At 39.2% G+C, this 16654-nt stretch overlaps 1 protein-coding gene across 1 annotated transcript in view; it reads right to left on the bottom strand.

The window, feature by feature from the left end:
- Positions 1 to 638: 638 nt before the first annotated feature.
- The window catches only part of xpnpep2 (X-prolyl aminopeptidase (aminopeptidase P) 2, membrane-bound), a 93293-nt gene continuing 77277 nt past the window's right edge, over positions 639 to 16654 (bottom strand). The window contains exons 14-21 of the mRNA XM_028815885.2: positions 15892 to 15963; positions 12757 to 12817; positions 10909 to 10978; positions 6813 to 6917; positions 6498 to 6557; positions 3669 to 3745; positions 2704 to 2796; positions 639 to 1491 (exon numbers count right to left, since the gene is read on the bottom strand). Coding sequence (XP_028671718.1) covers positions 1288 to 1491; positions 2704 to 2796; positions 3669 to 3745; positions 6498 to 6557; positions 6813 to 6917; positions 10909 to 10978; positions 12757 to 12817; positions 15892 to 15963 — 742 coding nt within the window. The 3' untranslated portion in view covers positions 639 to 1287. The remainder of the gene's footprint in view (positions 1492 to 2703; positions 2797 to 3668; positions 3746 to 6497; positions 6558 to 6812; positions 6918 to 10908; positions 10979 to 12756; positions 12818 to 15891; positions 15964 to 16654) is intronic.

Raw genomic sequence — 16654 nt, 5'->3', positions numbered from 1 at the left:
TGCGGCTCTCCAGGACCGACATTGCCCACCCCTGGACTAGACCATTTGCAATACTTAATGTTCCCTTATTTGATGTTGCAAGTTGCTGATGTCTGGAAAACAAAGCAAAGGTCACAATTCTAGACTGGATAAGGCAGACATCTCTATTTTAAAGCAATTAAAGCAAGAAGATTGATGTGCTAGACTCTTTTTACATGCCAAATGAGAAGAACTGCAGATTTGACCCATGTTTCTAAATATTCTCACACATATAATCTGACATTATTAATATAACTAAACCCTGCAAAGTAGTAGAAAGTGAGCAAAAAAGAATGACTTAAAGAGGAAACAAAAGCAGAAGAGTAGCAGCAAGGCAAAATTCAGACTTCCTGTAAACGCTTCTTTCCACTCACTGGCGTCATAGTTTGCCATGTGCACATGTGAACTTCCCCTTTATGAGATGAATCATGGCAACCAAACCAACACTGTGACATGACATTAAAAGCAATTGTGGTATGGAGGTATCTGCTCAAATGTATTTGAAGCTCACTTGTGGAGTAATTTACTTGGGCCACCATTGCTTGCACTTGGTGTAGTAGAGACGTGGCAGCTACCTGCACCACGAGGACTCAACCTAAACACTCGCCACTTCCATGGGGCAGGGCTGAGGGAGAGTTTATTGAGACTGAGGGAACAAATAGGATGAAGTTTTTAAATGTTCTTTACATCATAATTCTTTCATAAGTTCTGATACTTTATCGGGGATTTGGTTTTGAGACACATACTGTGCACATACTGAGTTTCTAGATTATAACAATTCAGTCAATGAATCATTTAGTCTTCTCCAGAGCTATAATAATCACAACATAGTCCACATGACATTTTATGCTATTGCACTTTATGACAATCTCGGTCCCACGCTCTGATCCTTACCTCATGCTCTGTTGTAGCAGCACAAATAGAAATAGGGGAAATGTTTAAGTTAAAACCTGGACCTTTGATCATACAGGATCCAAATTGTAGTCACTTTTTCTTTAAAAACAAAGAGTAGAAGAATGCTGCTTTCATTATGTTGTCATCCAGCAGATATGCTTTTTTTGTGAATATATGAGAACATATCATCTTATACCGCATGTGTGAATAAATAGATTTGTTTCATTTTAGGTACTAATCAAAAACCAACACAATAATTTTAATTAAGGAAAAAAAATACACATTTTAGTTTAGTTATAACTTATTAAAATCCTGAATCCAAATTTTCAGTAAAACTGACCATCCAAAGCTGCAGTGCCAATTAGATGAAAGTTTTTAGCAAATACTTTGCAACACGATGGCATTTGAAATGAAGGCCGCTGCCACGCTGAGGACTGAGGCTCTTGTCACAAGGCTGCCAGATTCAAAGGGCTCTGTGTTTTTTTGCAGCCAATTGTATTCTTTTGTCAGCTGCTGCTCCTTTAGTTTCGGTGCAACCACTTTGCGAATCTCTTGGTAGTAATCATTCAGCCATTCAATCTGGAAAGAAAAAAGCAATTAAAGAAGAGAAGAGCCAGCATCTTTTTTTTTTTTTTGTTTATTCTCTTAGTCAAAAAGAGTAGTATAGCCATAAGAGACCCCATCATACAGTATTTGTGTTCTGAACAATGGGGGCCTGTACATATAGGTTAAAAATAAAATAATAGCAATGTCATTATTTCAGCAATGCCAATTAGTGTAAAAAATGAGTGACTTTTTTTTTTGGTCTTATTTGACGCAAACATTGGAGCAGGAGTTAGAGCTGCTGCCTCAGACACCGGGGTTTAAATCTGAGCTTGCACTGCCTCCCCGTGCCCACATTAGTCTTCACTGAGTACTCGGGTTTACACCCACAATCCATAGGTGTGCATGTTAGGCTGATTGAAAATGTGGGCACGTGCAAGAGTCTGCCCTGTGAAGTACTGGCACCTCATCAATGCCTGCCTCCTGACCTAAGCTCATACTGTTGTGATGTGTGGCTACAGAAGATGGACGGATAAACCTTACCTGTATTAGATCATATAACTATATACAGACCTCAGGAACACTGCTTACAAAGATGAACAAAATAAGTGAAATATTAAATATTAGATAAAAAAAGATGTTGTCCTTGGAGACTGCAAATGTGGTGAAGCCCAGTGACTACATTTGTATCCATTCTGCATGGGTACCTGATTTCAAACAAGATTAACACCAGTTTAGAGTTGGAGGCTGAAAGGAACTCAAGATGAGTCAATGCTGTGGATCAGCACATCCTCCTGGCGTTACATCAGCATATGTACAAGAACGTGATGTTCAGTAGTGTGTTTGTGAATGCTAACATATAGTCATAAGGTGAAAGGCTGGAGGCAAAGTCCTGTTTCAGGAGGCCATGTTCATACATCGGCACAAGCGTGATTCAGCTGGGGCTGCTCAGGATGGAAGAAACCTGCAGCTCCACTGGGTCAGCGGAACTGAAAGGGAATTGAATCACATCATCTAAGATTAATGAAGTCTGAGTGGGTAAGGTGATTAAAAAACTTGAAATGTGTAGCTTTTGTATTTTAAATTCATTCTGACTTTGTGAAGACCACCAGATCATTTTCAGATTGTGGATAGTTAATATATTTTTTCTCTACTAGCCCAAGTGAAGAATGAATACCACTGGCAATCACTATGCTTGTTGGCTAAGTTCACATGCTCATGTTTATGTGGTCAGAGTGATCTTCTTACCTGCTCCTTCATCATGATGGAGGTGTCAATGAGTTTCCTGTCATATGGGACCAGAGAGACTGTCTTGAATGTGAGGTATGGGGTGGTACCAAACTGTTGGAAAAGAGAACAAACGAGCAATAGAAAAGGCAAAAAGAGGGACGATGCTGTTCTGCAACATTTAGAGTTATAAACAGTACTTTAATTATGGGCTCTTGCTCTTCTTCTCTAGTGACAGGAATTTACCGTTTTCAGTTGACCAGTTAATTTTAAAGACACGTGAAACTTCCCAAAAAGATAAAAACACATTGTTCACAGTGACATATGAATTAAATGGAGGATTCTAAACATCATATTTTCTTATATACATTTAAGATGAGTTCTTATGGTGTATTTTATAACCATGTCCTACTCTTGGTGAGTTTCTAAACATACAGTATGTTGAGGTGGGGTACTTTCTCATCACATATAGTAAAGTTTAATTATGAAATGAAAAATAATGATACATAAATCAACTCATTGTGTGATCCTCAGTAAATTAACTGCTCAACAAGTTACATTTATTTATAGGACTATAATATTAACAACATGTATAAGACTTTAATATTAACAAATCAATGAAGCAACTATGAGGGAAATTTCAAGACATTCATAACTCCCAGTTTCTTTTATCTGAAATTGTCATATTTAAATGTATATTGCTGATTTTGAAAGTCTTAGGAAAGTCTCAATAAACTGAATACTTAATCGTTTATGACCCTGCCATCAGAATAATACTTCTAGGTTCAGAAATACATGGAGAGGAAATTTCCCAGTTGTCAAAGATGTTGTTTTTGACAGTTTAGTTTTTGAAATAATAGGTTCAGAAATAATTATTATACATTTTAAACAATCGATCCAAATTATTCTGAGTTAGTTCTGAGGTCTTCATTCATTTGGCTGTAAGCTGCCGGCCACACAAGTCCTTGACAGTTTGTTATTCTCACCTGTGTTTCAGCCTGGATCACAAGAGCAATATCTTCAATTCGAATCCCAAATTCACCATCCATGTAAAATCCTGGCTCTGTGTAAAAACACTGAATAAGTAACTTTATATGTCAGAAAACAATATTGTGCATAAAATGCATTTTATGTTCCATCCTTCAGTACCAAGTATCTAAATTAGAATCACAAGTTAAACAAGCCTATAGGTCTTAAACAATAACTCAGAATTCCTTTCCTAACAATATATTTTTTGTAGTTTGTGCTTTGAATTTTTTGCTTTTTTTGTTAAGCTAAGATACAAGCTGTACCATCGGCAGTGCAGTGGCTATCAATAGGATGGATATTGTAGACAATATGGCAGCGCCAGAAAAAAACAAAAAAAAACAAATGGTAAAGTCAACAATACACCATCACATTAAGTAAAAAATAAATAAATTAAAAGTACAACTAAACAAACCATAATAACAAGAGATGACAAGTCATAACAAACACCTAGTTCTGAAATTCAACCACCACAAGAGTAGATCAGAATGCCAAATCTCAAATAAATTTGCTATTCAAAATGCAACAATTTCTTATGTCAGTGTGATGTGGAGTCAAGTAGGCTAGAATGTGTAAAAAGTCAGGTTAAAATACAGTGCTGAAAATTAAATATGGTGTGTGGCGAGCGGCTGGGGGCAGTACCCTGCTGGGACACCCGGAAGGACCGGAGGAGGGATTGCGCCTCCTCCAGACCACGAGGGGGTGACCGCTGTGGTGGCTATGGGTACCACGGGAAAGGAGCTTGGAAGCTCAACCCTATAGGGGCCCGTGGTCATCGCCAGGGGTCACCCAGATGCCTGAGGAGCCCTGGCCTTCAGCACTTCCGCCACACCCGGAAGTGCTGGGGGGAAGAAGACCAGGGACACCCGGAGTGCACAGCCGGCACTTCCACCACACCAGAGAGCGCCGGTAGGCGCTCATTGGGAAGGCACCTGCAGCACGTCTGGGAGGGATATAAAAGGGGCCGCCTCCCTCCATTCGATGGCTAGAGTCGGGAGGAAGAAAGACAGAGCTCGGGAGGAGAGGAGTGGAGGTGGACCTGAAGAGAGAAAGGCATTGTGAGAGGCCTGGACTTTAGGGTTGAGAGTACTGGGTTGTGTGCTGTTTCACTGTAAATATGAATAAACGTGTGTTGGTGTTTGAACCATCGGTGTCTGCCTGTCTGTGTTCGGGCCATATCCCACAGGTGTATATAATAAACCTTTTAGTCACCTTAGCTCACCTTCAGAGCTTTCAGACTTTTTGATTTGTTGGCCAAGGTGAACCTGGAACTGCCTAATTCTATCCACATTCATCTCTGCCTCCATTACTGGCCTTCTGAAAATGGCTTCCCTTCTTCCTATCAATAAATGTCATCCCCAGAACTCTCTGGCTGACCCCAAGACGTCTCCCAATACTGTATATCTTGCTTTATTGACAGCAACTGTTACCATTTCACCCTAGCCCATCACCCCACGTCTCACATTGGCCATAACCCAGACATGTGGTCAGGAAGACTCTTGTCCTATCTGGTGTGTCTGTTGAATCCTGCAACTGAAAAAAGTTGAGCTAACCTAACGTACTGCAATGTTAGGAAATTAGTTGGACAACATCCTATCCTGTGGTTACTTCGTGTCTCTAAATTGTGCTTATTATTGTGTGCCCAGTGTTAAACTGGAGTGCAGTCCTGGACTGACAAGATGCACTCTGACTCCTTGTGACACTGAACTACACTGAGAAACTGCTTGAAACTCTTTGTAAAGTTTAATTGTAGACCCTCCATTTGGAGTAGAGATGCCTCTGGATAACTTTTAATTATTGTGTGACTAATCCATCCCAGGTACTAATGCTTGCTCTAGTTTCAGCATATATTATGCCTTTTATTAGGTGGTCTGTCAAAGAGTGGGTCATTTCTAGCCCTTGCCCTATTACAGCCGCTTCAACTGGGAGGGTCTTCATTTTTTTTAACATGTAAACCTCTATACACATTAAAAGGTTGTGTGACTGGAGGATACAGACCATGCTCCAATACATATTTCTGTCATTTTCCAAACCCACTTATTCCATTTCTAGGTGATGGAGTGAGCAGAGCTGATCCAAGTTGCATCAGGTTCAAAGTAAAGTAATGACCAACCATTGCTGGGCAAACTCACTCCTACACCAACACTCACTCTTACTACTGCATAAATTTAGAGTCCCCAATACCTTCACCCATCCATCATCAGGAAGAGATTATGCCAACTTCATACGTCTAGTGTTTGGACTGGGATTAAAAATGAGGACACCTGAGCCCTAAGACAGCTGATCCAATCAAAGCTTCTATTGTAGGCCTACAGTAAAGTATAAAGACAGAAAACTGGAGTGAATTGAATAGCATCTGTAAAAACATTTCCAAGAGTTCAGTATTAGATCTAGTGATGGATAATTGACTCTTGCCTTCAAGGGAGACATTCAATTTGAGAGAGTGGAGCCGCACACACTCAAGGTAAATTTAGAATCCATTTAATCAACAAGTCTTTGGGGAAGTGGCAGGAAAATGCAAGTGTCTGAAATAAAAACTACACAGATATGGAGATAATGTGTAGACCCCTCATGGACAACAACCTGGTGTGGGAATCAATCCCAGGACACTACCTCGTTGAGGTGGCAACATTATTTCATGTACTGCTAAACCTTGAGTAGAGCATAACACATTAGGCTGCATTTGCTTGAGAAAAGGTGATTCTGTCACCAGCTGTACCACCCAGAGAACTCGTGCCTCCTTGGAGAGGCCTCGGTATGGAAAGATTACAAATTGATGAGGGTCCTACCTATAGAAGTGAACATCCCTGGGCGCATGCCAATATTGTTACCTTGAAACCCAACAGGCCCTATAGAGGAAAAAAATAAATTATATATATTAGAGAAATGCATAAAACAGAATGTTAAAATATCTAGAAAACAAATGCTCAGTATTGTTTCCTTTATATTTACATTACAAAGGTCCATAGCTCCTTCCATTAGGAACATTTCAATATCTTCCTTGAATGTGAATTTATGATTTCATCTTTTTTTTCAGCTATACAGTAGGCTGTTATTTTTTCCCTAATGCCTTCAAAGATCATCAGCACAGTCTTAACACTTACATTCATGAACACAAAAGTAGTTCCCAATTCCATGCCCTGTTCCATGACCATAATTCAGACCAACTTTCCAGAGTGCCTGCCGAGCCAGCATCTCAATGTTTCTACCTGAGGGAGTAAGAGACTTTTTTTAAGCAGCAAAACACTGAAAATACCATCACTAAAAATGCAGTGCATGCAACAACAATTAGGAAATAATCACTCTGCACCCCCCCCCCCCCCTTTAGACTCCACTCCAGAAGATACTCTGTGCTCTTTTGATGATCCATTGTGGTCTTTACTGATACACATTGGCTTGATTTTGTTCTCCCTCTCAAGCCTATCCCCTTCCTATGCCAAAATCATGCCATCTCTGCATGTGGAAAACATTGCCAGCTGGATGGCTCTCCAAGATAAGTTAAAAAAAAAACAACAACTTATGAAAGGTAATTATGTGTGTGTGCGCATATATATATATATATATATATATATATATACAGTGAATCCAGAAAGTATTCACAGCGCATCACTTTTTCCACATTTTGTTATGTTACAGCCTTATTCCAAAATGGATTAAATTCATTTTTTTCCTCAGAATTCTGCACACAACCCCCCATAATGACAACGTGAAAAAGTTTACTTGAGGTTTTTGCAAATTTATTAAAAATGAAAAAACTGAGAAATCACATGTACATAAGTATTCACAGCCTTTGCTTAATACTTTGTCGATGCACCTTTGGCAGCAATTACAGCCTCAAGTCTTGTTGAATATGATGCCACAAGCTTGGCACACCTATCCTTGGCCAGTTTCGCCCATTCCTCTTTGCAGCACCTCTCAAGCTCCATCAGGTTGGATGGGAAGTGTCGGTGCACAGCCATTTTAAGATCTCTCCAGAGATGTTCAATCGGATTCAAGTCTGGGCCACTCAAGGACATTCACAGAGTTGTCCTGAAGCCACTCCTTTGATATCTTGGCTGTGTGATTAGAGTCGTTGTCCTGCTGAAAGATGAACCATCGCCCCAGTCTGAGGTCAAGAGCGCTCTGGAGCAGGTTTTCATCCAGGATGTCTCTGTACATTGCTGCAGTCATCTTTCCCTTTATCCTGACTAGTCTCCCAGTTCCCTCCACTGAAAAACATCCCCACAGCATGATGCTGCCACCACCATGCTTCACTGTAGGGATGGTGCCAGGTTTCCTCCAAACGTGATGCCTGGCATTCACACCAAAGAGTTCAATCTTTTTCTCATCAGACCAGAGAATTTTCTTTCTCATGGTCTGAGAGTCCTTCGGGTGCCTTTTGGCAAACTCCAGGCGGGCTGCCATGTGCCTTTTACTAAGGAGTGGCTTCAGTCTGGCCACTCTACCATACAGGCCTGATTGGTGGATTGCTGCAGAGATGGTTGTCCTTCTGGAAGGTTCTCCTCTCTCCACAGAGGACCTCTGGAGCTCTGACAGAGTGACCATCGGGTTCTTGGTCACCTCCCTGACTAAGGCCCTTCTCCCCCGATCGCTCAGTTTAGATGGCCGGCCAGCTCTAGGAAGAGTTCTGGTGGTTTCGAACTTCTTCCACTTATGGATGATGGAGGCCACTGTGCTCATTGGGACCTTCAAAGCAGCAGAAATTTTTCTGTAACCTTCCCCAGATATGTGCCACGAGACAATCCTGTCTTGGAGGTCTGCAGACAATTCCTTTGACTTCATGCTTGGTTTGTGCTCTGAAATGAACCGTCAACTGTGGGACCTTATATAGACAGGTGTGTGCCTTTCCAAATCATGTCCAATCAACTGAATTTACCACAGGTGGACTCCAATTAAGCTGCAGAAACATCTCAAGGATGATCAGGGGAAACAGAATGCACCTGAGCTCAATTTCGAGCTTCACGGCAAAGGCTGTGAATACTTATGTACATGTGCTTTCTCAATTTTTTTATTTTTAATAAATTTGCAAAAACCTCAAGTAAACTTTTTTCATGTTGTCATTATGGGGTGTTGTGTGTAGAATTCTGAGGAAAAAAATGAATTTAATCCATTTTGGAATAAGGCTGTAACATAACAAAATGTAGAAAAAGTGATGCGCTGTGAATACTTTCCGGATGCACTGTATATATATATATATATAGTATATGCCAAAAAATGCAAAAAGTACACAACATGTGTTTTCCCCTAATTGGGGCTCATTAGGTGTACCCACCTTTTCTTCCCCCTGCAGGGATCAAACCTCAGACGTTGCACCACGGTGGCTGGTTCATTTACCTGACAGGGTGTAGATCAGAGAATTGCATGCATAGGTCTGATCGCAATCTGATATTTGGGTGGTTACCTACCAGGTAACGCTTGTGGTTGTTTGGCCATTCGGCAGACCTCTTCCACTTTCTCTCAGTTGGAAGAAGCAGATCACAGACATGATATATAGTACCAGCTAATATACACTAATGAGTTTTATAATGCATGTAGTAATAAAATGGATTGCATTTTTCATATCAACAGATGGCACATCACAAACATTTGTAGTAATAAAATGCATTCTGCTGTAATGACAAATGCAATGCATATGTCTCTGTTATGTGCCATTCAGCATGGGAATCGTGAAAACATTGTTAGTGTTAGTGATGCACCATCTGTTGGAATGACAAACATAGGAACTGGACAGACACACAGACATATATCCTTTTAATAAGGTGAAAATTCTAGCATTCAAAAAGCAAATTATGGTTAGCATCCAGGAGTCATCTTTTCTTTGTCACAGATGACACTGGTATGTGGCATGTATTTAAGGCAGAAGCCAACTGAGGACCTGTAAGACGTTTGTTTTTCAAACTCCATCTCCTCTTATGCAGCTACACGTCAGGGCTTTCCCTTTCTTTGTCTATCATGTCTAAATCTAGATCACCCTTTTCTCTCCAGACAGTAGCAGACACATTTGTATGAAGTCTTCAGTTTGTTGGTAGCCTCCATTCTGCATAGAAACACCACACAGACACATGTACAGTACATACTCTACATATAAGTGGAATATTACAGTACTGTTGAGAATATTTTACTTTGCCCTTTCGTCTTTATTCTTGTGACTCAAAAGAAATAAATGTTATTCATTGATTCTCATGGTGCTGAATTCACTTTTTGCTCCTTGTGTATTTTTGCCAACCAGGATAGTCTTTGTTTCCTAACATATTGTTGGAAAATGCTAGAAAGTCCCATCTATCACTTCTCTGTTTCCTGGGTGCCTCAGTTTTCAATATAAATTTTCTCATCTGGGGAATACATCTGGCTGTGAACCCTATGAGATGGCTACAGTGTATTCCACCTGCAGCATTTATGAAGTCTTCCCATAGATAAATGCTTTATGACACCATGTGATCAAAAATTTTCATTGCTTTAGTGAAATGGATGAATTGCTGTCTGTTAAAAACTGGTGGTCCTGAGCCTGCAGTCATTTCACACATGTGATAATGAACTCAATTACTTGTGTAAGATCTTAGTTTTTCTTAATGTGGGGGCTATCAAAGTCGGGCTAGGCATAAAGCTTTGAATTTCAAATGTGAGTCAGCATCACATATACAGTATATTATGGCAGGATCTAGTAGTATTTTGTATTATTTCTTCTAATTTTGTGGATTGATGTATTATCTTTTTAATATGTTTCATGTTTATGTTTTGAGTCCTTTTTTGAGCAATGATGATGTGATTGAAGGTTTGGGGCATACTGCTGAAAGTTGACTGTAGCTAAACCTCATGAATGAGAAGACATCTTGTCCTTAAACGCATTTATGGCTTTCATTCTCAGACTTGTGTATCAGAAAGAACAGACTAAATTCTGTGTGAGAACAGAAAATAAATTCTAGTGATTTAAAGAAATCTTTAATGGTTTACATTAGGATAGTTTTATGGCATCAGCATCTTATTTTCTTTGTGGTTCTGGTATGATGTAGCTAGCTAGCTTTATCTCTACTATTCATACAAAATTACAATCCGATCTAAAAGTCATCCAGATAGTTTATGGGTCTGGCAGCACCTTGGCATGTAATCACACTCATCTATATGTACAGTATACTCTAAGTTCACCTACAGTATATTTATTGAGTGTAAGAAAAATAGGATTCCCTGATATTTCAGGCTTACCTCTTGTGCCATCAGGAAAAATGAGCTTTGACAAGTCAATGTTGCCCATAAGAACTCTGGTGTAGGCTGTCTGAAAATGAGAAAATCAAAACCACGTTATTTAAATCAATCTGTTATAAACCATGACAGTTGTAGTGTAATTAAACTTGTTTCTGAAACCTTAGTAACAAAACAAACTGCAACGTAATCCACCGGTTAGTAAAACAAAGTCCTCTAAAATGCTCACTGTAAGCCAGATTTAAGTCCCTTTTTATCTTCACTAAAGATTGCTATTATACATATCTATCCTGGTCCTGATTTGGATAAATCTGATCAGAGGAACTGATTGATGGATGGATGGATTGGCTGATGTTATGGATGTTGAAAAAGATTATGATTAAGTACATCAACATGAACTATCCAGAAGTGTAATTTCTTTTGTAACTCCTGTTATTTTGGAGCAGTACTCTCGGTATACAGTATCTCTCAATCAGGGTCTTGTGTAATACAATAGCGTAATATATGACGTATCTAACTGCACAAAATGATTCACCCCTCTGCGGAGACACTAAAGAGTGAATCGCCACTGGCTTGTAAGATTTCAGTGTTACTCGCCAAACTTTTGTTCATTGCGTATGGAGGTGGGTGACTGAGCCAAAAACGTTATCATCTTTTTTCTTAATTGACTGATCTTATTCTTATCACAATATAGAAATTCATGTTACTGTTATAATTTTTAAAGAGTATCTATCTTAGTGATAGATAGATATATTTTCAGATTCTTATTCTGTTTTTTTTTAAATTATAAACTAAAAAATACCAAGAACTCACTCAAATCCGTTGGATTTTGGGGACAAGCTCTCCCATCGTTTTTGACGCCTGACGTCATCAATGTGATAGGTTGAATACCGAAGTGACGCTCCATTCAGTATCTGTGATTTGGATAAATAAGTAAACAAACCCCTTTCTTTGTGTATTTCTAAGTTTGTTTTTCTGGTCTTGAATGGCTGGTTTATTCCTTTTCATCCATGAAAGAATAGTTCAAAGGTAATAATAGTTAAGTATTTTGGCTTACAGTGCACACTGAAATATACAAGCGTTTGTTTTAGAAATGTCATGTAGAAACTGCTCAAATGGTCAAGTAAGCAAGCAGAATGTTCCAGGGGAATGGTTCAAGAAACTGGCTGATGTTATGTTCTGTCATGCACCTAGTGAGACTTGCTAGTCAGCACGTGTACAGTTTTCATAACAGAATAAGAGCTGAATTAAAGAAATATTGAAGAATGCGGATATAATGGAGGAAGACTTTTGTTTTAGGCTGGTTGTGCTCTATGCTAAAGCACCTCATGTCTTTTAACCAATCAGAGTATTATATGTATGTATTAATCAGCACTTTTATGCAAATTCAATTGCCTATAAATATAAGCCTCTACCTGTACTTTGTGATCACTCTGACTGTGCTGTAACGGACTGCTGTGATGGATGCTCCCTCTTCAGCAAGGTGTGCTGCATGAGTAATAAGTGATACAGATGGACAAGCTTTCTCCTGCTTGATTACTGACTCAAAAAGGCTTAATCAAACTTGTCCTAGTAGAGGATAAGTTTCTTCCTTTAATTAAAGTGTGGATTTCTCCCACACAGCTTTGTTCATGTTTAACATTCTGTTTTTTAGGATGACTTTGTGTTATTTTTACGTTTTTTTTTTGTCTCATTTCCTGGTCTTAAATATTCATCCTGTTTGCTCAGCTTGGCGGTGTGCCTGTACAATTCTTGACTAATTTTTCTTTCTATTTACACTATTAATTATTTCTAAATATATTCAGCACCTAATTTTCACACAAATAATCCAAATAACTGAGTCTGACTGACCTTTTGGAATTCTGAAGGAGTTCCCCAGTGTAGAGTCCTTGTAATGTCAGTGGTGCCATCCCTGGGTACGTAAAACAAACAGAAATGCTTTTCAGAAAATAAAATGCAGACAATACAACAGAAACGGGTAGCAGCAAGCCTTGTTTGGATGAATTTGCATCCATCATGATATAGCTTGCTGGAAAGTCACAAGTTACTACTGCTCTTGCAGCCTGATGTAGTGGACAGTAATGGTTTGCTCAGCAGTAGCCGTGAGGCAGATGAATCAGTCATGAATGATACCTGGCTTCCTCTGCAGGGCAGATAAACAATTCTTTCCTTGCTACCAGCTGCCTATAGGCACACTTTGTGACATTCAGTGGTAACAGCTGCTCAAGTGAGGCCTCAGTGCCACTGCTGCATTTCAGTTCTCATTTCTTTAAATATGATGGCAAATAGCTACAACTATTAAAAGTATTATTTTCAGGATGCACTAAATATGTTCTCAGTATATAATTATACCTCCACAATTCTTGACAACTGCAACAAATTGTGTGTGTTGGTTGCTTGCTAAGGTACCAACTACTCACTCTTAATATAAAATTATTTTGTATATCTATTTACAGTGCATTTAATGGCAGTGGGAGATGTGGGCTTTCTGTACAATTGTATTACAGACTCTCACAGCAACATGAGTTTCTAGGCCTTTCTTCCTCTGTAGTTCCCCCTGCCTCACATTTAACTCAGTCCACGGGAGACTTTATAGAGGGTGTCCCAAAATTCACGCAAGAAGTAATTTTGATAGAGAACACAGGTTTTTAATTAAAAATTGTAAATTTTTAATTGATTCATAAAGTATACAGTATAGGGTTATGTATGGAATAGCATATCGGGTAAATGGCCTCCACGGCTTTGCTGGCACATACGCACTCTTTTGTCGAAATTTTCCATGACCGTTTTGCATAAATGTGGCTGAATTTCGTTGATACATCGCTCAATTTCCTCCTTCAAGGCGTGGGTGGTCGTGGGCTTGATGGCATAAACCTTAGACTTCAAACAATTACTCGTGGATTTTCTGAACCCCAAATGCAACAATTTTTACAATTAACGAAGCCATCAAGATGAAAATGAGCCTCATCGCTGAAGATGATTTTATTCGAAAAATCGGCATTCACTTGTTGTTGTTCCAAAATCCATTCAATGAACTCTCTTCGCTGTGCGTGGTCAGTAGGCTTCAGTTCTTGACTCAATTGAACTTTGTAAGCATGAAGATGCAAATCTTTTGTGAGAATACGCTGTAGAGAGCTTCTGGAAATGTTAAATTCTTGACCACGGTGCCGAATTGATGTTCCTGGACTCTCAGCAACACTCTCACGAACTGCTTCGATGTTTTGTGTTGAACGACTTGTTGAAGGACGGCCAGAGTGTCTAAGATCGCTAATTGATCCAGTCTCCCTGAATTTTTTAATTAATCACTTCACAGTTGATGAAGTTAAATCACTATTCCGACCATATTTTGTACGAAAATTGTGAACTGTAGCTGCCAAACCTTCATTATTTTTAAAATATTGCTCAACAATGAAAACGCGTTGTTCTTTTGTGTAGCGCTCCATTTTTAATAACCCTGAACTGTGAGCTGTCACGCTGTCTTTTTTTTTTCGTTGGCAACACTTTACCGCACAAATGGCACAGTATTAATACTAATCTCTTCCATTACTTATTTCCTGCATTATGTTTTCTTCTCATAGATGATATTCTTCATACTTCTGTTAGTTCAAAGGGGTCTGGTCTTAAAAGATTATACACAAACAAACATGACATTTGATGGCAGTAGCCAAGGTTCCCATAAAACTCCTATATACACTCAAAGGACACTTTATTAGATTCACCTGTTCAACTGCTTCTTAACACAAGTATCTGATCAGCCAGTTACAAGGCAGTACCTCAATAAATTTAGGTATGTAGACGTAGTCAAGATGACTTGCTGAAGTTTAAACTGAGCATCAGAATGGTGAAGAAAGGTAATTGAAGGGACTTTGAACGTGGCATGTTAGTTGGTGGGCTGATCTGAGAATTTCAGAAACTGCAGCTCTATTGTGATATTCATGCACAACCATCTCTAGGATTTACAGAGAATGGTCTGAAAAAGAGAAAATATCCAGTGAGTGTAGTTCTCTGGGCAAAAATGCCTTGTTGATAACCGGAGGTCAGAGTAGAATGTCCAGACTGATAGAACAGCAAAAGTAATTCAAATAACCACTCTTTACAACTGAGGTATGCAGAAGTGCATCTCTGAACGTACAACACATCATCTTGAAGCAGATGGACTACAGCAGCAGGAGACTACACGGGGTGCCAGTTCAGTTAAGAACAGGCAACTGAGGCTACAATTCTCATGGGCTCACAAAAAATCGGACAATAGCTGATTAGAAAAACGTTGCCTGGTCTGATGAGTCTTGATTTCTGCTGTGACATTCAGATGGTTGGGTCAGAATTTGGTGTCAACAGCATGAAAGCAGGGATCCATCCTGCCTTGTATCAATGGTTCAGGCTGGTGGTGTACTGGTGTGGGGGATATTTTCTTGGCACACTTTGGGCCCCTTAGTATCAGTTGAGCATCGTTTAAATGCCACAGCCTTCCTGAATATTTTTGCTGACCATGTTCATCCCTTTCTGACCACAGTGTACCCATCTTCTGATGGCTACTTCCAGCAGGATAACGCACCACATCACAAAGCTCAGATCATCTCAAACTGATTTCTTGAAAATGACAATGAGTTCACTGTACTCAGATGGCCTCCACAGTCACCAGATATCAATCCAATAGAGCACCTTTTGGATGTGGTGGAACAGGAGATTTGCATCATGGATGTGCAGCTGACAAATCTGCATAAACTGCGTGATGTCAATGTGGACCAAAATCCTTGAGGAATGTTTTCAGTACCTTGTTGAATCTATGCCACAAAGAATTATAATGGTTCTGAAGGCAAAAGGGATTCCAACCTGGTACTAACAAGGTGTACCTAAGAAAGTGGCCAGTGAGTGTATAATAATAACAAGAACTTTATTATACAGTATACATCATAGTCACTAAGATTACATGATATTTTCTATGTAGTAAAACTCTTAATTATTGCTTATTTTTTCAGTACCCACAGATATTGTCCTCCAGAATCAATGAGATACATCTCGTCAACACTCAGCCTCCGACTGCTGTTCTCATTGGGGCTGGAAAATAAATATACAGGAAAGCTTTTAAATGAAAGTAAATGATCAGAAAACAGAAAATCTACAGAACCATTCAAAAAGGATGGCATTCTGTCATACCTGAGGACTGTGATGTGTCACTGGAACATAAATCATAGATATACAGTACTTAATCTTAATTGTGAATTTCCCATTGGGATTAATAAAGTATCTATCTATCTATCTATCTATCTATCTATCTATCTATCTATCTATCTATCTATCTATCTATCTATCTATCTATCTATCTATCTATCTATCTATCTATCTATCTATCTATCTATCTATCTATCTATCTATCTATCTAATCCTAGAGCAGTTTTGTAGCTTGTGATCAGCCTGCAGTGTTAGGATTAGAGATGTGAGATGTGGAGTTTTTTCCCTTTTCCATTCAATGTTTTCAAGGGTGCACCACAACTAGTGACATGAGAACATGCCAAGAATAATGGGTGAGTCTTATTATACTCAATGTCCTATTCTTTCCTTCACTTTTTTATGGTTTATGCTAAGTAAGGTAAACCAGGCATTGACAATTAAAATGGATGAGCCTGCTCCCTTTTCTCCTTCAATATCATTGTGTCATTAGTGTGACATTTTACAAAATCACGAGAGGTGAGTATCTCCCACAGCAAGGAGTGATTCCGAGATTGATGGAAATGTAAAGCTTGCTTTG

The sequence above is a fragment of the Erpetoichthys calabaricus genome, chromosome 12 (genome assembly GCF_900747795.2).
Source record: "Erpetoichthys calabaricus chromosome 12, fErpCal1.3, whole genome shotgun sequence".
Lineage (NCBI taxonomy): Eukaryota > Metazoa > Chordata > Cladistia > Polypteriformes > Polypteridae > Erpetoichthys > Erpetoichthys calabaricus.
The sequence above is the reverse complement of the archived record's forward strand: the minus strand, read 5'-3'. Positions and strand labels throughout refer to the sequence as shown.